The 23,700-nt window shown below is 34.4% G+C and overlaps 2 protein-coding genes across 2 annotated transcripts in view; one reads left to right on the top strand and one right to left on the bottom strand.

The window, feature by feature from the left end:
- Nucleotides 1-2,442, bottom strand: part of LOC136820056 (origin recognition complex subunit 4-like) — a 9,166-nt gene extending 6,724 nt beyond the window's left edge. The window contains 1 exon segment of the mRNA XM_067076288.1: nucleotides 2,432-2,442. The gene's annotated coding sequence lies outside the window, so the exon portion shown is untranslated.
- A 7,461-nt stretch (nucleotides 2,443-9,903) lies between these two features.
- Nucleotides 9,904-19,109, top strand: LOC136820107 (poly [ADP-ribose] polymerase tankyrase-1-like). The gene is made up of 14 exons (XM_067076345.1): nucleotides 9,904-10,181; nucleotides 10,434-10,604; nucleotides 10,810-11,417; nucleotides 11,732-11,821; nucleotides 12,347-12,420; nucleotides 12,601-12,714; nucleotides 12,881-12,953; nucleotides 13,254-13,439; nucleotides 13,616-13,860; nucleotides 14,553-14,826; nucleotides 15,373-15,627; nucleotides 17,005-17,245; nucleotides 18,120-18,424; nucleotides 18,626-19,109. Exons 1-14 carry the CDS (start codon nucleotides 9,947-9,949, stop codon nucleotides 19,019-19,021), a joined length of 3,267 nt encoding a protein of 1,088 aa, XP_066932446.1. The 5' UTR covers nucleotides 9,904-9,946; the 3' UTR covers nucleotides 19,022-19,109.
- Nucleotides 19,110-23,700: the final 4,591 nt, after the last annotated feature.

Here is a 23,700-nt window from a genome sequence, read left to right on the forward strand (position 1 = left end):
AAGAGAAGACATAAACATTGGGTCGTTTGTTTTGGTTTTCAAAACAGATGAAGCAATCAAAAAGAAACATGGCAAGAAGTAACGTTTGGCATGAAAAGAAAAATCAATGTTTCTAGATTTGAAAAAAATGTCAACAACCTTTTTAACTCACACAACCACTAACGTCAATTTGATGTTTTCCTAAGCTAAAATCGATTTGTGAGTTTGTGACCCCTACCAGCATACATTACTTTCCCTCAGCAACGTACAAACAGAATAAATAATCTTGTCCCTAGGCAACAACTTTGTTGCAAAAGAAAAATCAATTATACAACCTTATCATTAAAAAAATCTAAAAGTGATTAATGCAAGTGAATGCCATTGAATCAATCAAACGTAATTGAACATAATTGAATACAATCGAATGTAATGGAAGCAATTGAACGGAAAATCCTATAGGTAATATTCTATTACAATTCAATTACGTTTGAACATCACATTGTAATTATTTGATTGCGTTCAATTGTCTTGTTCGATTGACACTGTCTGGCATAGAATGCAACCCCCCTGGCTCTTAGGGGGGGGGGCTAGAACCTACAGTTATGGCTGGGGGCTCTTTTTCCCTAAGATCAGGGGGGGCTACTTACTCAGGGGAGGGCTATTTGTTTAGGTCTGTTGACTGGGGACTAACTTAACAACTTTTTCCAAGAACTAAGAAATTTTTCTTTGTACATTTTGGTATTTTGTTTATGTAATAATGAAGTCGTACTATTGACGTTTGTTGATTAGAATTTCAAAAGAAGACATTATACATTTGGTAACTTTTTCTCTTGTGTGGACATGCAAAATGAAGACCTTGCATTGTTTGACATTTTTAAGCATAAATTAAAATTATTGTTGTATTTTGGTAGGGGGCTGTCTATTTCAAATTTTGGTGGGGGCTAAATCTCAGGGGGGGGGGGGGCTGAACCTTCAGAGGGGGGGCTTCAACCCCTCTGCACTCTATGTCTGAACTGGATAGATGGAGGGCGGGATGTCAACACTAGACTTTAAAAAGGAATATTTTAAAACAACAGCACCAGAGTCAGCAGTGAGATTTACTCTTGGTTTGATCCTTAAAACGGTTGATTATTCTTCTAGAACGAAGTACTGTCAACCAGCTGTCGTTTTATCCTCCATTAGAAATTCCATCACCTCAAGGAGGCTGGCGATCTACAACCAGGGGGGGGTCTGTAGTAAAATCTCAGACATATATGAGTAGTAAAAGGATTTTTACGAATTTTTGCATACCACCACCACCCAAACTCTTGGAAGAGGTATTTTACTACGCTGGTAGTAAAATTTTTTGGGACAATTTGACATAGAGACCACCTATTTTTTGGTTGCTTTTCGGACAGCTTTTACAAAAAAGCTTTAAAAAATTGTTATTTCTGCGGCACATTTTTCACCTAGTGCGAAAATTAATGTTTTGCCCTTAGAATTAGTCTATTTCGTATCGAGAAAAAAAAATTGAGTGCAGTAAACAATTTTCCAACAGAATTTTTTTTCAAATTATAAAAATTTTCAGATTTTTTCAGAAAAGTTATCCCAAAAATTAAAAAGAATACAAAAAATAGCTAAAATTTGCTAATTTCATCAGTTTTTACTACTCAGGTAGTAAAAGTTTTTCAAAAATGTACACATAGATACCACCTATTTTGGTATTTTACTACCCTTGGTAGTAAACGTCATTATGTCTGAGATTTTACTACCGACCCCCCCCCTTGCTACAACACGCATCTGTAGACTTAGCTAACTATATATAACTAGGCAGCTCTCTAAAGAGTTCTAAAAAAATCTAGTTTCACTAAAATGAAGATCTGTTAGGAGGCATATTATAGGATTAAATAGTTCGTTCAAAATTGTCAGTTAGTGGAAGTAGTTCAATTTTAGACTGATTTTTGAAAACATGCGCCAAAATTTATTTTTGTTATTTTTTTGATCATGTGTAATCCCTTTGAAGCAAGAAAGTGTGACCATGCTGATTAAAACCAATAAAGTGACATCCACATACAATCCTTTTAACAAGATAGACCAACCATGCTATGATGCATCCTGTTTTCATGGACCAACCAAATGAGAAAGTCAAGTTCAAACTTTAAAAGTCTTCCTTTTAACCATTACAAGGTTTGCTTGTGAAAGTTTCATGACAACACATGATTGCAGTCTTGAGATATTTGCATGACAAAGAAAGAAACATTTTCTTTTGTCTTTTTTATAGATTTCATTCTTTTGTTTGTGTCTGATATAAACCATGATAAAAATTGATTTTGATCAGTTAAAAAATTCAACTACTTACACTAACTAATTGTGGAAATTAAAAACTAAGCATAATCAATTTTAAAAAGGACTAAACTATAAGCTGCTTGACGCCAAAAATTAAAAAATGATTATAAAAACAGAAAGTCTTTACCTCTATACGACCTTGCTTGGGTAGGTGATAATTACTATCCGTATATCTAACACTCCTTCTACTCTTTTTCCTTTCCTATCTTTCTTCTGTATCTTTGCTTCTACTGACTGTTTGAGACTTAGTTTCTCATTTCTGACTAAGTTTTGATACCTGTCAATCATTTTTCGACCAATCAAATCATCGCACCGGGTCGGATTCGAACCACCACTAAAGAAAGACCTTCGGATTCGGAAGCCAACACGCTATCCGTTGAGCCACACTCGCACAGCAGAAGACGAAATTTGGAAATACTTATAGAATGACAAAAAAGACGGGGGTAATGTTATTATAATATGGGTAAAAGTACCCCTTTTTTAACCTGACTGAAATTCGAGCCGTTACTAGCAACCCTGCGGGGCCCAAGGCGCCGAGTATGCACCCGGCACAGTGACAAGCCGTTACTAGCAACCCTGACCCTACCTAACTGTTAATGACCCACTACCCCCTGAAAACGGAATTACGGATAGGAAAAAAAATCGTGTTAGATCTACGGATAGTCAATACTAGTGTATATGTATAAGAATTGCGAAGCGATCCAGGCAAGTCACTCGATTCGCAAGTTGCAAGCAAAATATTTATAGGGTTACACACTAGAAGTTGCAAGTTAAAATAGATTCATATCATAATCAATTCGTAAATGTAAACCCCGCGAAACCCCGACAACTGCTCAGGTTCAGGAAGACCGAGCCTCTTTAGAGATACACTCAAACACTTTAGGTGTACAAACTAACGACGTTTACTTTTACGGATTTGAGGAAAATTATATGATTTTTTTCATGAATCGTTGTGAAAAGTTCAATAATCATTTGTCCGCCCTGAGCCTTGAGTATTTTTATTTCTTAGTTTTTGTTTTAGACTCGTTTTACTTCCGGTTTCGAACTGTTCAAAATCGAACTTTCGAATCTTTCTAATTTTAAATTTCGAACGTTCGAATAAAAATAACATTCGAAAAAATTTTTCCTTACATAAACACCCCTGTGTCATAGACTCGCTGGAAAACTTGGCAAAAATTTCGTCCCGGGAGGGAAAATACCTCTCTAGCCTCTTCAAAAGGTCTTCCTTGCAAAGAGCCCAGAGAATCAAAAAAAAGTTAAACAAACTTTAAACATCACTCGGTTTATTGAGACAGGGATGTGAAATACAGAGGATTTCAAGACTAGAATTTAATAGAAATAAGTTGACTTATGAAGTTTCAAAATTCAATAACCATATTAATTAGGAGTATACTGTATCATTGCATCGTAAATTCTGAAAAATTTAACAAAGTTCTAAAATTATATCTAAACTATTAGCGCTGTAAAATCCCGAGATAAATATAAAGAAAACCAGATAAAAAAAACTGACATATGTATAGAAAGTATTCTTCAACGATTCTACCTCTAAATTTTACTGGCTGTGATTTTTTTTCAAAGTTGGGAAACTCTTATCTATATGTTTGCTGGAGGCAAGTACTTGGCAGTCTTTTACCCTCTTACTCGAGTTGTTGACAAACAGTCAAACAGGAGCACACTCTTCACATAAAAAGTAAAAAATCTGTGACTTTTTTCTCGGCTGTAGCACAGGAATTTAAAAAAGTTAAAATGCATCCATAAACATAATGTCATGTTTTGTTGTTGTATTTCAACATTTTACAAGTCATTACCATTAATTACCATTACCAACAATAAAATCCTTTATAATACAGTCGCATGTCAATGTTCTATATCTTTGACCATCGATGCAAACAAACAACAACCAAAGATCCCACATCATCGAGGGTCGGTCAAGCTAAAATTTCATAAACAACGACAAACAAACATTTCTCCTTCCACTGAATAAGGGGAGGAATAAATTCTTCCAGGTTAGCCATATCCAAAAGCGCAAAATATTTTTGTTCCCATCAATTCAAAACATACAAAAAGTCCAGTGATGCTCACTTCACCAAGATTCAATCTAAACCAAAATAAATGGCTTTCCCACCATATGTATACAGTTCATTTCTTCAGCTTAGATCCTCTTCCTGCAATAAAGCAACAATGGCTCTGTTGAGCCTTGCCTGTCGATGAAAGAATAAAAATTCCATCTTCTTTCTTCTCATTCCGCAAGTTCAGCTGCTTTCTTCGTTTCTTTTCATCAAGCACCATTTCAAAACAACAATAAATGTTTGTTTGTTGTTTTTGTCAACATTCGAATTTGGAAAAGTTCGAAAGCCCTTCGAAATTCTTTGTTCGAGTCAATGCAATGACTTCTTGAAAACTGAGCGCCATTTGAACGCTTCTTGGACGCTTCCAGCCCGCGCTGATTTTCCGATCTCTTCTTTAGATTTCCTAATTTAAACCTTAAGGAGATAAAAACAAGGCTTATCTAGTACCTATAACCACGTGTATTATGTCCGTAGCTTTTTGGAATTGGTATATCTAAACGCACGAGGCGACACTTTTTGAAAAAAACGAATTTAACCATCCGTAGTCCCAGGTCTCTCCGCCGCGATTCTAGGTTTGATCTAAGGAAGGGCGGACGGCTTTCTCAATCATTTCTGCGTTTGAAAGATTGGATATATATAGTAATTTTTCATTTGCGCTCCCCAGCGTAGGTGAGATTTAAAGGTACATATACACGATAGCAAAACTGCTTCGCTCATGTATATTCGCTTCGCAATCACTTTCCCCTTGCTTGTGAGCCTTCCTATTCATCCTCCACCTGTCGCCACCATCCTCCTTCCTCCTTCGGCACCTTATGTTTCTTCCCGCGCTGCCCCCCCCCCGCTTTAGCTCATTTAGTTCCCAGTCTTCAAACAGATGTATATTTTGTCCCAGTCCCTTGTTTCGGAGAAAATTACTTTCACTTTCATTTCTAATCATTACGTCATCGTTAAATGTCAGTGGGAAGCTGGAAGGGGAGATTTTTCTTTGGAGAGTTTTGGCATGAAAATTGTAAGTAATTATTGCTTTATGTCAAATCTGAGTTAAATCCATCATCTATTATTGTCTAGAAGGAAGAATTTTTTAAGCAAGTACAGGGAGTAATAACATAGGTAACAGTTATGACTTTAAAACTCTGCTTTGAGTGTCACTTTTTTCATTCATTGTTAGCCTACACAGCCTTATCTTATCTTATAAGAAGTACATAAGCTGCTGATTGCCAGACAATTACAATGGAGCTGAATATCAGTGTATCCTATGTACAAGGGACAAAATAACTGATCTCTTGAAGAAGATAAGATCATGTATATACTTCGAAAATAGAAAGCATTGTATAAACCAAACATCAATAATGATGGCTTCAAATGAAAAGAGCACCTGGGTTTAGACTCAATGAAAATAAGGGGTTTGAAACATCTTTTTTTCGCTCGAGTTTTTGAAATATTTTTGAAAAAACCGTGGATTGTTTTACTAAAATAAATATACCTGGAATCATATAGCCACGTAAGGGTCACGTAAGGCCACACTCAAATTTTGGTAATTCTCCGAACGATTTCCAAAACCTTTTTGAAAAATACTTCTAGCTAAAAAATAATCCTTCTCCATTTCTCAAAGGTAAAAAACTTTACCTTGCTGCCTTCTTTCTAGTCCTCTTGGTCAAAAACATAGAGACAACAGTAGTCAAACATAAATCAATTTTTTATGTATTCTTGCTAGTATAGCTGTGCTTTTAATCTGGAGCTAAACAGAATCAAAGCAATTCACTCTTCAGACTGCTTCAGATGCCTTTGTAAAAAAATGACTGTTTGACCCTATTGTATTTATCTGCAGTTGAACAAAGTTTAAGAAATTTGCTTTCATAGGAGTTTGACCAGATAGTCACCAAGTGTTAGTCAATCTCCCTATCTCTCCTTTGTCAGAAAAGACTCCCCCTTCCAACCACCAAAACCTACAAAGCTACGGCTAGCTAAGTACCCCAAAGATTGTGTAAATAATAAGAATCACTCTTAATACAGCTTAAAAATTCCAATAAATAATGTGTGACAAACCTTTTTGAAGAACCCTGTGTCATAGAAAAATACCAAAGTCTTCTGCTTTGCATGATGTCTCTCTGTTGAGTGCTTCTACTGCTGGATTAGAAAAACCATCGCTTGAAGAGGTGTTAAATGAGTATAAAATATTCAATACTTGTAAAAAGACTACTGAAGTTACATTCCAAGATTCCACTTGAAGCCCAAAAACTTCTGATAAATTTCTATGAAAAGCTGAGACACTATCAGACTTTCTAAAGTTTCATTTTTTCTGACAGAAAACTCTCTTTCTCCTTCCTCTACTCTACTACTGAGTTTGTTTATTTTTCAAAGATTTCGAATCTTTTCGTTCGACATTCGAAAAAAAGACCAGACGTTCGAAATTAAAGACCGATATCGTGCAAGGCTTTCTAATTGGTCTGTAAATTGTTCTTTAAACTTGTGCGTGCGCATATCTGGTCTGCAGATCTTTGTAAATAAAAACAAAATTCTTTAGAAAACAAATTTACAGAATAAGTCATACCAGGGGGTTGTTTTTTTACTTTCGCATGATGGGGACACAATAAAAGTATATTAAAAGTATAACCGATGGAAAGCTAGATAAATTGTGCATATGCCTCTGACCTTACTTTTTGTTCAATTTGTCCGAGTCAATTTTTATGACTATTTGAAGGGCAAAAATGACAAATTTCTGGTAGATTCGAGGCTATTGTACCCCCTGAAAAGACTAAACTAAAATATCGAAAACAGGGTCTGATGGGGAATTCCCTGTGCTTTCCGTCGGTACCAAACATGCAAGGGTTCGGCTTAGATTTTGTCATGCGAAAGTCAAAAAACATGATTTTTTTCACTAAATGGACAAAATGGATGGTTTTAAAAGTAAGAAACATGTGTATTGTCCTTGAGAAGGTAAATCTTCCTTTTTGAACACTTAGTCAATAAAACTAGAAAGAGTTTTGGTGTCAGAAGGGTTTAGATAATGTAAAATTTGATTTTGCAATGGCTCTTGAGGTATTGTCCCCAAAACCTGCGGAAAAAAGATTCGCGGCCCTTATTGTGATTGAGGAACGAACATATGTTGCCAAGTACATTGGTCCAAATAATTTGAAATTACGTCCAGTTTGCAGAGTATGGGGTAAGGCTGCACTCAAGGAAAAATTTGGAAATACCAAGTTCCACACTGGAGAAGAGCACACCCTGCTGATAAATTTTGAAAGGTGCACCTATACCTCAGAAATTGGCCCAGAAAGGCAATAAATTGCTAAAATTAGCTGCACTTGGGGAGAAAATAGAGGAGAAATCTGCACTTGGGGTTAAAAAACTATCTGTGCATTTGCACCTGAAAACCTCGAATTTTGCACGTCTGCAATCGATAAAACACAACACAACCACCTTTGGCCTCCACTCTCTCACGCAGCTAGCTTCACGTCAGTAGAATAATTTACAAGAGCATCTTGATGACAAAAATCTACAAATCATTGAACCACTGGATTTATTATCACATATTCAAGAATTTTACCTCAACAAATACGCCCCTCAGGAATCCCCCCCCCTCAGCAACAGTATTTGCATACCAGAGTCTTATTATTTTTAACTGTATATATTTCATGAAAGAAAAAACCAAAAATGTAAATACAATAAGATTTATATATTTAGGATATATAGGATACTTTTAAAACTTTATTACTTTGTTATTATATTTTATTTTATTATATTTTACTTAAAACTTTTAATTTTTTTATTAGGTTGCACCATTTGTAATTAGGTTTCTAAACTTGGTGTCCCTTCCTCCAGGTAAATATATGTTTTGAATTGAATTGAATTAAATCGACTTTTTCCAAGTTGTGTACTACTCGAGATCTCGTGAAAACGTGCCACATTCTGCAAACAGGAATTATGTGACTGGATTGAAAAATGCACTGGATTAGCAACTCAAAACAATTCCCAACAAACCCCAAATTCGTGGTTATATATACAGGATGCAGGAAGACATGACTTAAACTCAATTTTAGATATGAAATCTCTCTGCTGATCCAATTTTCCTTCAGGAATTGTAAATTTAACAAAGATTGTGGCATGGATCAAAAGATTCTTGCCAGACCTGTATGCTCAAAGACAACCAAAAGTAACTGCAAAAGTAAGTAAGTTTAACCATTTCAGTCCCACTTCACCGGGTCATATCTCTGGAACTAAAAGATTTCCGGAACTCTTACTATTGGAAAGAGCATGAAATTTTGAAGAAAATATATGCTGGTTTTAGGGTGCCCTTACTCCTTAATAGATATCTTACTGACGTGAGGTACAAATTTTTTGAATTTTTTTTTTCAAAAATTGCAAAGCTCTGAGACTTAAAGGGTTAATCAAGTAATAAGGGGGATCTGGCTCATTTTGTTGAGCCAATAATAATGTGGTTGCTTCCAAAGATAGAGAACTGGAGTTGTTTATAATCAGTGTGATACAGTAATATGGGTGTTATGTGAAAATGCGATATTAGACCTTTCACTAAATGCAATACCATTTCAACTCCAGTTATCAGTTATCATTAGCGATGAAAACATAATGACTTCACACAACACAATAGCTTGCATGAGCTTTCCTATGATATACCATAATGCCAACATACCTTGTCTAAACCTGTCATAGCAACTATCTGGTCTGAAAAGTAGTTAAACATTTAAAAGACTGAATAGCTTGTATGAACGAATTAGACAAGGTATGTCAACATTACACAAAGTTGCGGTGTATAATGAAGACTCCCCAATTTGGCCAGCATGAAAAATACAGTAGAACTAGTTATTTTGTTCAAATCAATTAGATGACGTTTTCATTAAAATATTTACATTGTAGCAATGAGGTATATATCCAATAGACTGTCGTGATTGCCTGAACGACCACTACATAATGTCAGTCAGTAAGGATGGGAAACCATCATAGGGTTAACCTTGATGCATTGGTAAAAAATGATGGAAATGATGTGTGATTCCGAGAGCCAAACAAAACGGGATTAACATTTTAAATACGTACTCTTGTGTGCTTAATCGTAGGAGCGTGGAATAAGCAGGGGTACTCGGGATAAAAATCAACAAAATGGGGGGTGTCATAATTAAGTGCTATTGACCTAATTTTGCTTAAATCCCTAGGTTTTTGGCCAATTTTGGCACCTAGCATGAAGGTCATAAAATGGGGGTGGTTATTATAAAGTGATATGAGGGTAATTTTTTTCCAAAAATTGCAAAATGACCACCCCCTCCTACAATTAAGCACACAAGAGTAGGAAAAACATGCCCGAAACTTGTGTTTCATTGAGCCAGATCTTGTCTATCATATCATAGACATCTTTTGGAAATTCCATATAGGATTGTTAGCTCTACATTATGTCCCTTTTTTCTCATTGATCTTTTCTTTCTTGCAAATAGTAGGGATAAGTAAGATAAAATCAGCTATTATTTTGACCTGCTACGTTATGCTTCTTGTCCTGCATTTGTGAAATATTGCAATTGAATGTGTTTTTCTTGCTGTTTAGAATAGAATAGAGAATTTAAAAAATGGAGGATGAAGATTCCAATCTGACTGTGCAGATTAGTGAACTTTCCATTCAATTACAAGTTGCCAAGGAAACCATTGCAGAGTTGGAAAGTAAATTGGAGAGCAGAGAATCGGAATTACGTTCAACAAAGGAGAAACAAAATGCAAGTTTTCGCAGACAATCAAGAAGGCGTAAAGTATCAAGAGCTCATGGACCTTTAATACATAATACAACAGAAGCTACAGAAGATATTGGTATGAAAGCACAATTTATCAACAATATCATTTTTTTTTAGATTTAGAATTTCTAAGTCAAAATTTGAAGCACTTTTTGCGAGTCTTTAATTAGAAAAAAAATGAGTAAAATTATTGGCAAAGTTTTGTTGATTTTTTTTCCAAACCTGTTTGAACACAAGCCAATTCTTTGTTGGTAATCACTTAAAAGGGAATTTGTAAAAGTCTGATGTGATCATTTCATTTTGAATGATTTTATATTTAATTTTAAAGATACTTCTCAGCCACTTGATGGGTATTTACAACTAACAATATTTGGATACAACCGTCAAGGGTCATCAGAATTCAATAATGACAATGCATCCTATTCTGGACCAACTTTCATACGAATGCTAAAAGGAAAAGTTTTTGTTGTTGGTCCAAAAGGAATAACAATAGGAAGTGGTTGGTAAAGTTCTCTGTCAAGAATTTTTATACTCTCCATTTTTATGGAAGGTTTTTTTTTGAATAGTGCTAAATTTTTGATAGAAATTACACAAGCTTTCATTAAAATAAGATATACCTGAATTTTAATTCTTCAAACACGTAGAAATATAATTTTGCTTTTTTTGTTCTTTTTTTATGTTACTTTATGTTTTCAAATTTATAGGATCAGAATGTGGCGTTAGAGTACCAAAAGAGACAAATTTGCAACCATATCACAGCATCGTTCAATATGATGCCGCCTCCACTACTGAGGGAAAGGGGGAATTCACTGTTTACAAACTTGAGAAATCAAGATATCAATTTTCTCAAGACAAAACTAAGATTATTCCCCATACAAAAAGAATATTGGAAGCAGGAACTGTATTTTCAACTGGAAATATCAAATGGCTTGTATCAGCAGTTCCCATTCAAAAACTTTTATTGACCAAAGCATTTGTGTCAGTTAGGAACCATTCTCTTGCAGATTTCTTAATTCACATGGAAGAAATTGATTCTTGGAATAACAAAATGAACAAGATATTAGAGTCAGGTATAACAGATGAAGAGAAAGAGCTCTTGACAAAGCAAATTGTTGATTTGAATACTGAAGAGGATCAGAACTTTGTTATGTGTGTTGATAAATCGAACGAAATATTGTCAAACATTAGTAATGATAATTTCAACTTCCGTTACACTGAAGCTAATCTGTATAGTCATTTTTCATTGCTTCATGTTGCTGTTGATTATGGTTGCCAAGAGATAGTAAAATGTCTGCTGGAAAGAAAAATATCGGTAAATCTTGTTTGAATTTATATGAGCAATTTATTTTTATTTTGTAGTTTTTCCCTACGCATGCTGCATTCAAGCACAATCAGTATATAAAGATTTATGTCTATCTTTCAAACCAATTTCAATACTCACCTGTTTCAGGATTTTTGACTTTATGTACGCTCTAGTACCTAAAAACCATTCCATTGTCTAAATGCAGTTGGTTTATAGTTATATTTTTATTCATATTCTTTGTTTATTTTAACTCAACATATTAAAAGTTTTTAGAATAAAAATGAAATTTTTTATCTTAAATAGTGATTCTAATTTATCCATAGGTGAACCTACAATGTGGACAGTACTCTTTCACTCCTTTACATATTGCGTCTAAACACGGGAATGAAACAATGGTCAGGTTTCTTATTGAGGTATATACCTTCATTCATATTGCCTGTAGTAATGTAAAATCAATTCATGTTTTAGCATGTGTTTCTACCTGTTTCGTACATTGTTAAGTAAGCTTTGTCCTAATCAAGAAGGTTTTAGGGCCTCCAGAGGTTTGCGTGAATGCCTAAATGCCTGAATGGGCATTTTCTGTTGCGTGAATGCGTGAAAATTGAATTAAAAAACTTGCGTGAACGTAAAAATCCACTTTTGAATGCGTGAATCTGGGCTATTTTGTGTGCGACTACGTGAATATTTCCTTTTTTCCACCGATTATGTGCAGTTTTCCCAATTTTCCAATGTTCTGCCAATTTTTCCCCGAAAATTTTTTTCGATTTTCTGAAAAATCTGGTTATTGGGTGAAACTAGAGGAAAAATTGCGTGAATGCGTGAATTGCGAAAAAAATTGGGTGATTGCGTGAATTGAGGGTCTGCTGGGGGGCCTCTTTTATACGATACTGTTTCTTCTTCACCTTCACCTTCACAACATTTTTCTTCATCATATTTAGCATGGTGCAGAATTAAATATCAAAGATTCATACAATGAAACTGCTATCGAAAAGACTGAAAATTTTAGAATGAGGTATGTAAATTATCTTAGCTTAGTAATCCTTACTCCTTAATCCTTACGTTCAGACTCATGAAATCTACTAAACCCTTGAAAACGCATCAAATTTTAAAACCATTTAAGCTACTAATAACTTTTACAGCTTGTTATTTATCCAGGCTGTGTTAGTTTTAGTTTCCTTTTTCCTTTTTTCAGGCATTTTTGCTTACTTCTACAAGACTTTTCAACTGCATGCGGATTTGGTGATCTGCATAATGTTCAAAGGATATTCAAGGAAGAACCACTTTGTTTAGATGCTAAAGGATACAGGTATTTTTTTGCAGGTTCTCAACATTTGTAAAATGTTTTTGATGGTTTTTTCTTTTTACACTCTTATCATATGTGAAATATATAATTAAAGATATTATTATGTAGTTTCAACTAAAACAAGGTTATAATTTGCTCTGGATTTTTAGATATCTGAGTTCACTTATAGGCATTTTACACCATTGCATGTGGCATCATTCAAAGGACATTTTGACATTGTAAACTTTCTTCTTCAAAAAGGGGTGAGTTTGCACAAACCCCAATGATGCTTGTAATGAAAACCTAGACAATTTCAAGTAGCCTGAAAGGCAAACCATCATTCTTTTTGATAATGACAATAATAAAAGTTATATTGACCCTCGATTCACCAAGATTCATTTTCTGACTCAGTATTAATAATTAACCGTATCAAAATTTCAAATTTCGCTTCATTGCCTATTTTCAATTTGAGAAATGTTTTCTTTCCTTTTTTTAAGCTTACCAAATTTATTAATAAATCTTTAAGTAGATCATTTTTTTTCAATTGTGTATTCTTTCTTTAGGCCAGAGTCAACGAAGTGGATAGCCAGTATTGTCGGACAGCTCTACACATCGCAACACTGTATGATCAAGTAGAGGTTATTGAAATCCTTGTCACTTATGGTGCAGACCATACCCTAAGTGATGTTTTTGGTTATCAGGCCATACATTTCTGTCAAAGTCAAAAAGCAGTTGAACTTCTTACAAAGGTAATGTTTTAACGTCGTGGGGACATTATGCACACATATAATATTCAACGAGTTTGTCTATGTCTATGTCAAGTTATTTTAAAGCATAAAACGACAATGAAATATAACATAAGATTCATAGGCCTTTAAAACTTACTGTAAATTACAAAAATCTCAAAACGAATTTCCTCTTCCAGGGTCAAGTATCTTCGCCTCTGAATATGGCTATCCAGATAGGAGACCATGAACTTGCTATAAAAATTATCGAAGAATACCAACGAGAAATAATTCCCGATGGAAACACCAGGAATACAATACCTTCAAATGCTAGAAGGGTCAGTCGTCAAATTGCAATGTCAAATCTAGGATTAGCTTCCATTATTGATCAGAAGAATGAACGAGGAATGAGTCCGATGCATATAGCTGCAGCTTCAGGCAAAAAGTATGCCCACTTGAGTTTTCTATTCCTTATTGTGATCTTAATAGTGATATCAAGGGTAATTCTTATACGCGCTTTTTTTAATAAGAACCAGTAAATTTTGGCACAGACTGGGCTGTTTTTAATGTTTTGAAAATTTTTCAGCTCAAATGTTCTTACGATGTTCTTAATACGCTTTTTCTTTTTACATAAAAACTTAATATGGGTTTTAAAAAATATTTTGAAATCTGTTAAAATCAGTACTTTCTTTGTAATTTCTGAAATCTGAGGCTCAGGGTTGCTCTTAATTTGTTCTTAGGTTTTGAACATTTTCAATCTCGTGTTCTTATAAAATTGTTCTTATGAGAAAGCATGTAATATCAATAAATCACTATTGTTTCACTTTTTGTTTGTTTTTCTCGTATTAAACGTGCTTCTCTCGTGGTCAATCTACGTACTACAACCATTTCAAACCTCTACTATTCGAATCTTTCTGTAATTCGAATTGAAATATTGGTTTTGGCTCCCTCAGTAGTACAAAATACTCTCTGTAATTCGAATCTTGCTATAATTCGAAGGATAAGTCACTTGAAATCGAATTAGAGGGAGCCAACAATATAAGTAATGTGTTTATTTGTGTTAATTTGTTTTGACTTGATTTACTCAGGATGGGTTTGAAAAGACTCAAGTTCATATTTTCAGCTTTTACTTTACAGGGACCTTTTACATTTACTGAAAGGTAATGGTGGTTCTATCGATATTGTTGGGGGTATTTCAAAATGGACGCCTTTGTTTTATGCAGCTCTGTCAGGACAGTTCGAATGCGTAGAATTCTTACTGGCTATGGGTGCGAATAAAGAGATCAGTGATGTCCGAGGGTTAGAATGTACTGATCTGGTTGAAAATGAAATCTCAAGATTGAAATTGAAACTGAAGACATTGATTGCTGAAAAACCTGGTGATACGTTGGTGGAAAATCTACAAGCTATCGTGAGTGATATATTGGTGCTTTCTCTGAAAAGAATCCATCATCATTGTGCATTGTTATTATCTTATCTTCCAATATTCAAAATTTACTTTATCCTAAACTAAATAGCTTATAGGTCTTGATTCTTCATCAATCAAGTACGTATGCAGTAAACTTTCGATTACTCGAACTTCTATTATTCGAATCTTTCTATAATTCGAACTTGTTTTTAGTCCCAGTCAAGGAGAAAGACTCTTAAAATACTTTCTGTAATTCGAATCTCTCTGTTATTCGAACAAATAAGATTCCCCGTTGGAGTTCGAATTAGCGAGAGTTAACTGTATTTCTTTTCTTCTTATCGGACAATCACATCACAACATGTTTTTAAAAAGGGTTTTTTCTTTCACGTATGACAGTTCATATACAATATGTAGTTTCAGCTACAGACCTCAATAAAATCGCAGATTAATGGATGTCAGCAAAAATTGACGTTAAAGTAGAAACGCATTTTTCAAAATTGAGAGAAAGGCTTGGTAGAATAATTCTCATTTACTCTACATACATTTCAGATTCCGACACAATTTTTAATGATCAAAGAACATCCACTCTTGGACACTTCATCTCACCTCTACATCAAGCACCGTATACAACAATTAGAGAAAGTCCTACACAGTTTACAAAGTAACCAACAGAAGTTACTGAAAGTTCTTGAGAATGAAGATGTAGAAGGCTTAGTTGAATTGCTTCACAATGAACAGATTCTGATTGATGAGAGGTTGAGTAATATTTATCCAATCACAGCCCTGGATTATGCTGCTTCATTGGTGAGTTATTGTTTTTTATTTATTATGTGACATAAAGGGATCTTAAAAACACTTAAATGACGACTAGATCACCATTTTGGTTTACCCTAAATCAAAACGAAGGAAAAAAAGTCAGCATCAATAGAATGGTTCCCTAAAGACGCACATTGTTTGTTTAACATTGCACCCTGGGGCTGTTTTTTAATTGCCTCTATATTTTATGGATGGTGACTCGATGAATGGTTATGTATTAAGCTTTCTCGACCACAAATGTCGAACATTTGGATGTGATGGGTGATAGTCATTTTCATAGATTATTTTGAGTGCAACAACTCCCTCGTTTTGAAACCATCACCAGAGTGGTCAAATCCCTATAAATAAACTATACTTTTTATGAACTCCTCTGGGAATTAATTACCGTAGCAATATTTCTAAAACGAGGTAAGCGTTGCTCGTGACGTAATTTATGAAAATGTCTATTATGATGAATGTAACTTTATTTTATACATATTTGACCTGATATGGTCATTTTAATGCTTAACAGACAAATAATAAACTTTGTTAAACCTTACCTAAATATTGAAACTTAATGCTCGAAACGATGTATGACTAAGTATTTAAAATAATCATTCTTTAACCATTTTTGTGTTAATATCGATATCAATATTTGAGTAAAGATTTACGATTCTTTATCCCCAAGACAACACCATTTATACTGTCATGTTTAGATTCTCAGAAAATACTCAACATTTAAGAATGACTCACTCTTTCTTGAAAAATTGATATCCCATTGAGGAGGAATGCATATCATGAGTTTATTCATATGGCAACTGGAAAATTTTTGATTCTTATAAATAAAACCTCCAATATTTTTATATAAAACTTAAACAACAAGTAAGCTTCCCTTGAACTTTTTATTTTCGATATTACCCATGATATCAGTCACACAAAAAGTATTTGAAAATGTCAATATTAACAAAAATCTTGAATAAAACAGCCGAAATGACGGCTGCAAACTCCGGCAATTGTTATTATATGGGTAAAACCAAAATCGGGAAATCAAACCGGAAAGATCGGGAAATCGAACCCGACTATCGCGATTGATCGGATTTACGCACAATTATAAATGAAAAACACTGATTTTAAGAAACTCCTTAACCGGAGTTTAATAATAATTGCCATTCTCTGTAACACAATTACAAGAATAGACGATATCGGCTTTCCGAATTCTCCCCGAATGATTAACCATGATGCATTGCGCAAAAAATTCACGGAAAGTCAATATCGTCCGTGATTTTTTTTTGCGTAATGCTTCATGGGTAATCATTCGGGGAGAATTCGGAAAGCCGCTATCGTCTATTCATGATAAATTATCAACGTCATTCTTCATTTTTACAGGGCTATGACGAAATCGTTCAAGTTCTACTCGACCACAATGCAAATCCTTACGTCATGGATAGCCAATCATATTCACCCTTACATAATGCTGCGGACGGGGGTCACGTTAAAGTGGTCAGGAAATTACTACACCACGGAATGGATGTTAATTTACAGACCAGTTCACAACAATTCACTGCTCTCCATTTAGCAGCTTTGAAAGGGCATGAAAATTTGGTGACAGTATTATTAGAGCACCCAGGTAAGATTGAATACTTACTCAAAAGGTATTACCTTTTCCTTAAAAAATAATCAACAAAAAAATTCTCGTCGACTAAATAATCCTTCGGTAGATATACGTTTTTTTCTTATAAGAACATCCAAAATTTTTGAAGCCTTCAGATGTTCTTAACTTTTTGGGTTTTAAGTCTCAAAATGTTCTTAACTTGTTCTTCACATTTTGGCCATCGAAGCCAAATGTTCTTATATAGCTTGTTCTTATAAAAAACGTGTACTGACTGCACACACAATATTTTTTACTTGGACCTTATGTTCGCTGTTATCCTGCAGAACGTTTCCCAGGCAGGAATGTAGAACACAAATGTGCAGTTGACTCTCTCTAATTCGATCTTCAAGGGAGGACCAAAGGTTTCTTTCGAATTAAAGGAAGATTCGAATTACAGAGAATAATTTTAACCACTTCCAAGTTGAGGGGACCAATATTTTAGTTCGAATTACAGAAAGATTCTATTAATAGTGGCCGGGTAGCTCAGTCGGTAGAGCATTCGCCTTACAACTCAGGGTTGTGGGTTCGATCCCCGGTCACCGCCAACTCAGCGGATGAGTAGCTTAGATTGGGTAATCTGATCTAGGCGGTAAGTTACTGGGAGCTGAGAGTAGGTGTGGCGCTCCACCTCAGCATTCGATCTCCCAGGTCTAGCGCAAATAGAAAAGGGGATAGACTCCCTCACTCCCGGCTCCACCGACAGCCACCAGATGAATATACTTACTTTTTTACTCTATTAATAGAGGTTCGAATTAGAGAGAGTCGACTGTATTAACGAATTAAAATATCCCATGAGGATTGATGTAGTTTTTTTGGTTGATTTGGTTGAAATTTTCTTCTTTGTATACAGACATCGATATCAGTTTACGAGACAAGAATCATTGTAATGCATTCCAACTGGCGACAAGTCCAAAAATCCAAAAGCTTTTAGCTCGCGATCAGGAACATTTATACTTAGCTGTCATCAACCAAGATTCTACAAAACTGGAAGAACTTCTAGCATTGCCAGATATGAGCGTCAACGCAACATTCAAAGATGAATTAACATTATTACATATCGTGGCTGAGAGAGATTCAACCAATATCGCAGAGATGTTGAATTTGACAACTATTGCTAAAATACTGATTGAAAAAGGTGTTGACATCAATGCTAAAGTAAGTAGTTTGTTTTTATCCAAATTTCGATATCAAAATCATTAAAAAGCGAACGAAGCTGAGAACGATTTTGGTAGATTATCTCACCACTATGCACAATGTCACGAGCTCAATTCGTTGCAGTTTCTAGTCATCGTATACATTCGTCATCAATAGTCTGCAGTCGATTCTTGATATTTATTTATTGAATTTATTTTAAAGGGCGGCAAAGATCAACATACAGCTCTACACGCTGCTTGCAAATCATCCTCAAGACAAATTGCTGAATTGTTATTACAATGCGGTGCTGACGTCACAATAAAGGATCGAAATGGTCGAACACCTTTCGAAGTCACAACAACGAACGAAGTACGAAAGCTTTTTCTCATCCCTCGGAATGCTCGACGACAAAATACAGACCAGATACGACGCGAGGTCAGTAATGAAGATCAGATGTGTATCGTTTGTTATGCAAATGAAGTGAACGTCATTGTGCATCCTTGCAAACATCAAGTTTATTGTAATGAATGTGTTTTGAAGTTGGAAGAATGCTCATTAGATCGACAAAAAATTAGTAACATTTCAATGCTGAATGCTGATCAAGTGCATACCTTATAGGTCAAAATTTAGTCAATAAGGGCCAACTAAGTTTTGGCCATTTCTAAATTTTTAGTCGGCCCAAATTTTAGTCACCAAGCCAAAATTTAGTCACTTAGGGCCGACTAAGTTTTGGCCGATAAGGTATTGGTTCGGACTAAATCCCGCATTATATCTCCATTATAATTTTTGGGCTTTCAATTAATGTTAATACATAATTAAGGGAATTATTTTTGTTAAACTGAGCCATAAAAAAATCGAAAAAGTTGAATATGGCAGGTTTTTCGTTGAATTTTTGCCGAAAGAAAAACGACCCTGTGGTCTAAAAAACATGTCGAAAATTTGTTTTAGAATTAAGCAAGAAGTTTCTTTCTATAGGGTTCGTTGTACGGTTTCGATTTTTTGGCTTTTATTTTAAAACCAATTAAAGACACGGAACTTGCCTTAGGCTTTTTGGGTTACTTTTTTGGCAAAGCACAAGCTATTTATAATAAAATATTTTTAAATAGTTTGATTGGTTATATAAATTTTGTAAATATTTTTTTATACAAATATCGTACGCTTTCTGAAACGAATGAGGTTCATAATATTCTGCTTTGGGCGAGTCTACTACCTGCAAAAGATTTAAAAATTATTCATTATAGGATTTGTTTTATACAGGCTGTTTGTATATTTGTAACATATTTTTTCACCCATATTTTTCACGTGTAAATTGTTTTGATATACCACTGCATTAGAAAAAAATTATTATTTTAAGTCTTTCAATTTAAATGAAGTTCATGAGATTTCTTATTTCGTGATATTGCAACGTCTGAGAAGACCTCAAAGTCAAATATTTTGGCAAGAGTTGGATTATCCCAGGTGAGGCAATTACTTACGCAAAACTGGGTACGGGGACGTGCTGCTGGTCAGGATCCCTTTTTTAGGCTCTGAACGAGATGTCTGACAGGGTCCAAAACTTTACTAATTTTTAAGATGTGTATCTAACAGGGTCGACCTTTGGTTATTTTGGACAATTTTCAGGATGGAAATTGCAAAATTGTCCAATTTTTTGACGGTCAACCACACTAAAGCTCTGAAGGATCGGACCAAAATATGCCCAACCTTCAGCAGAATATAGCGTGTCGTAGCTTGTTTCCTCACGTCTGGTACCAGATAACGCGAAACCTTCTCGCGGATGAACTCCACCGCAAAATTTAATTTAATCCCCGAAAACGTTAACCCATCAAATTAGACTGAAAAATGCTTACTACACGCTAAATTTTAGCAATATTGGAAAATGTAGGCTCATGGTAATCTGCAACTCTACCGGCTGTAAACTCTTTTCAGCAAAAAGCCCGTTTGCGAATTTTCTTCTGCTTTGGGCTTATTTCTTAGATAGTGATTTGTCTTAGACTATAATACTTAATAAACAAGGTGGTTAGAGTAAAAATGTCCTGGGTTGAAAGTTTTTGAAAATAAGGCTAATAATATAACAGAATTAGAGCATGCTGAATAATGAAGATGAAAAGAAAAAGAAACAAGACGACTTGAAGTCGAAAATTTCGCCTAGAATTTGAACTAAATGAGAAAAACAAGAAGTAGATGAAACTAATCTGAAATCTACTTTACATCGAGCCTTGATGAAACAATTTTACAACAAGAACAACGAAGCTTACAATTTAAGAACAATTGTTGTTTAATTTTTAAAAACTCTCATAAATTATATGCTTATAAAAAATAGATATGCTCTTATTGCACGCCATCCCTTGTCTACTTTGTAAGAACTAATTACCGAAAGGTATATCACCGTCTATCAAGAATTATTGATTTGATTCTTATAAAGTAAATGTTTAAGAAAAATAAATATGCTCATGTCATATTGTACACCAACCCTTGTTTACTTTGTAAGAACTAATTACCGGAAGGTATAAAACCGTCTATCAGGAATTATTGATTTGATTCTTATAAAGTATATGCTTATAAGAAAAATAAATATGCTCATATTGTGCGACGTCCCTTGTTTACTTTGTAAGAACTAATTACCGGAAGGTATATCACCGTCTATCAAGAGTTAGTGATTTGATTCTTATAAAGTAAATGCTTATAAGAAAAATAAATATGCTCATATTGTACCCCAATCCTTGTTTACTTTGTAAGTACTAATTACCGAAAGGTGTATCACCGTCTATCATAAGTTATGATTTGATTCTTATAAGTAAATGCTTATAAGAAAAATAATAATGCTCATATTGACCCCAATCCTTGTTTACCTTGTAAGAACTAATTACCGAAAGGTATATCACCGTCTATAAGAGTATTGATTTTCTTATAAAGTAAAGCTTATAGAAAAATAATATGCTCTATTGTACCCCATCCTTGTTTACCTTGTAAGAACTAATTACCGAAAGGTATATCACCGTCTATTAAGAGTTATTGATTTGATTCTTATAAAGTAAATGCTTATAAGAAAAATAAATATGCTCATATTGTGCGCCATCCCTTGTTTACTTTGTAAGAACTAATTACCGAAAGGTATGTCACTGTCCATCAAGAGTTATTGATTTGATTCTTATAAAGTAAATGCTTATAAGAAAATTAAATATGCTCATATTGTACCCCAATCCTTGTTTACCTTGTAAGAACTAATTACCGAAAGGTATATCACCGTCTATTAAGAGTTATTGATTTGATTCTTATAAAGTAAATGCTTATAAGAAAAATAAATATGCTCATATTGTGCGCCATCCCTTGTTTACTTTGTAAGAACTAATTACCGAAAGGTATGTCACTGTCCATCAAGAGTTATTGATTTGATTCTTATAAAGTAAATGCTTATAAGAAATTAAATATGCTCATATTGTACCCCAATCCTTGTTTACCTTGTAAGAACTAATTACCGAAAGGTATATCACCGTCTATTAAGAGTTATTAATTTGATTCTTATAAGTAAATGCTTATAAGAAAAATAAATATGCTCATATTGTACCCCAATCCTTGTTTACCTTGTAAGAACTAATTACCGAAAGGTATATCACCGTCTATTAAGAGTTATTGATTTGATTCTTATAAAGTATATGCTTATAAGAAAAATAAATATGCTCATATTGTACCCCAATCCTTGTTTACCTTGTAAGAACTAATTACCGAAAGGTATATCACCGTCTATTAAGAGTTATTGATTTGATTCTTATAAAGTAAATGCTTATAAGAAAAATAAATATGCTCATATTGTGCTCCGTCCCTTGTTTACTTGAAAGAACTAATACCGAAGGTATATCACCGTCTTCAAGAGTTATTGATTTGATTCTTATAAAGTATATGCTTATAAGAAAATAAATATGCTATATTTGCGCCATCCTGTTTTTTTGTAAGAACTAATTACCGAAAGTATTTCACCGTCTATCAAGAGTTATTGATTTGATTCTTATAAAGTAAATGCTTATAAGAAAAATAAATATGCTCATATTGTACACCAACCCTTGTTTACTTTGTAAGAACTAATTACCGGAAGGTATAACACCGTCTATCAGGAATTATTGATTTGATTCTTATAAAGTATATGCTTATAAGAAAATAAAGAAAAATCAAAACTGTGAAGCTAAAGACACAAAGATATAATGACGTAATCCAAAGAAAACCTGCGAAGATCTTCCGTGGTTATACGAGCGTGTAATTTGTAAATTGATTTTAGTGAGTTCGTCCACCGTATCAAGTACTTTCGTTTTCTAAATTTTCGCACTCGATTTCGAAACGACGGTATGTGCCGCGTAAAATCTGCTTTTCAAAATCGTACCCTTACAGTGCAGTTCAATATGGCTAAAAAAGGCACCCTTTCAGTGCATTTTCTCTTGATTTACCCAACCCTTATAGTGCACTATATTTCTCAGCTGTAATCTGCGTGTGAAAGAAGAAGAAGCTTTGGGAAATTTTCTGTTTCAAAGAAAAACTGAGAAAATTATTCTTGTCAGCCGTAATTATCAGACAATAGAAATTTTTTCAAACAAACGAGAAGTAAAAACCTTTCTTTTTAACAATTATTTTGACTTTGTTTTAAAATTCGACCCTTGCAGTGCAATCTCACAGAAACACACCCTTACAGTGCATTTTGGGATGCTGAAAAACCTCACCCTTAAGCGCGGCACATGACGTAGGCCAGATCATATGAGAGCCCCCCCCCCCCCCCGGGCCGGTCTGCACTGACGCGCGCTGCAATCGCACCGTTTGGCTTCAATCCTTTTTGCTTGGAAAAAAGATTACGTCATAAAAATGTAGCGCGTGATCGAAAAAAAAGTTGAACACATTTCTCTAATTACAGTGCGAAGCATTAGAATTAATGTTTTTTGAAAAAGTGGGATAAAATTTAAAACGCGATTTCTTAAACACTGAAATACTAGGTCACAGTGTGGATCTAAACCACACTGAAACGACCGCCTTCCATCACGCATCACGCTCGCGAAAGAGCGCGCGCACATTATTAACGCCTACATGTCATCTCCAGTACATTTTAGATTATTCATTGAAAACAGATTACAATATAGTCATTTTTCATGTCTCGATTATTCAATTCCGAATAAAAGACATTCAGGGGAAAAAAAGAGAAACACCTGGGTAATCTAGTTAAAAAAACCGAAAGTAAATGGTAGACAAAGTAATGAGCCAAGGCAAAACGAGATTAGCGTACCACTATGAAAGAAACCGCCTCCGGCGGTCGATAAAGA

This window comes from Clytia hemisphaerica, unplaced genomic scaffold, assembly GCF_902728285.1.
Source record: "Clytia hemisphaerica strain Z4C2 unplaced genomic scaffold, Clytia hemisphaerica genome assembly, whole genome shotgun sequence".
Lineage (NCBI taxonomy): Eukaryota > Metazoa > Cnidaria > Hydrozoa > Leptothecata > Clytiidae > Clytia > Clytia hemisphaerica.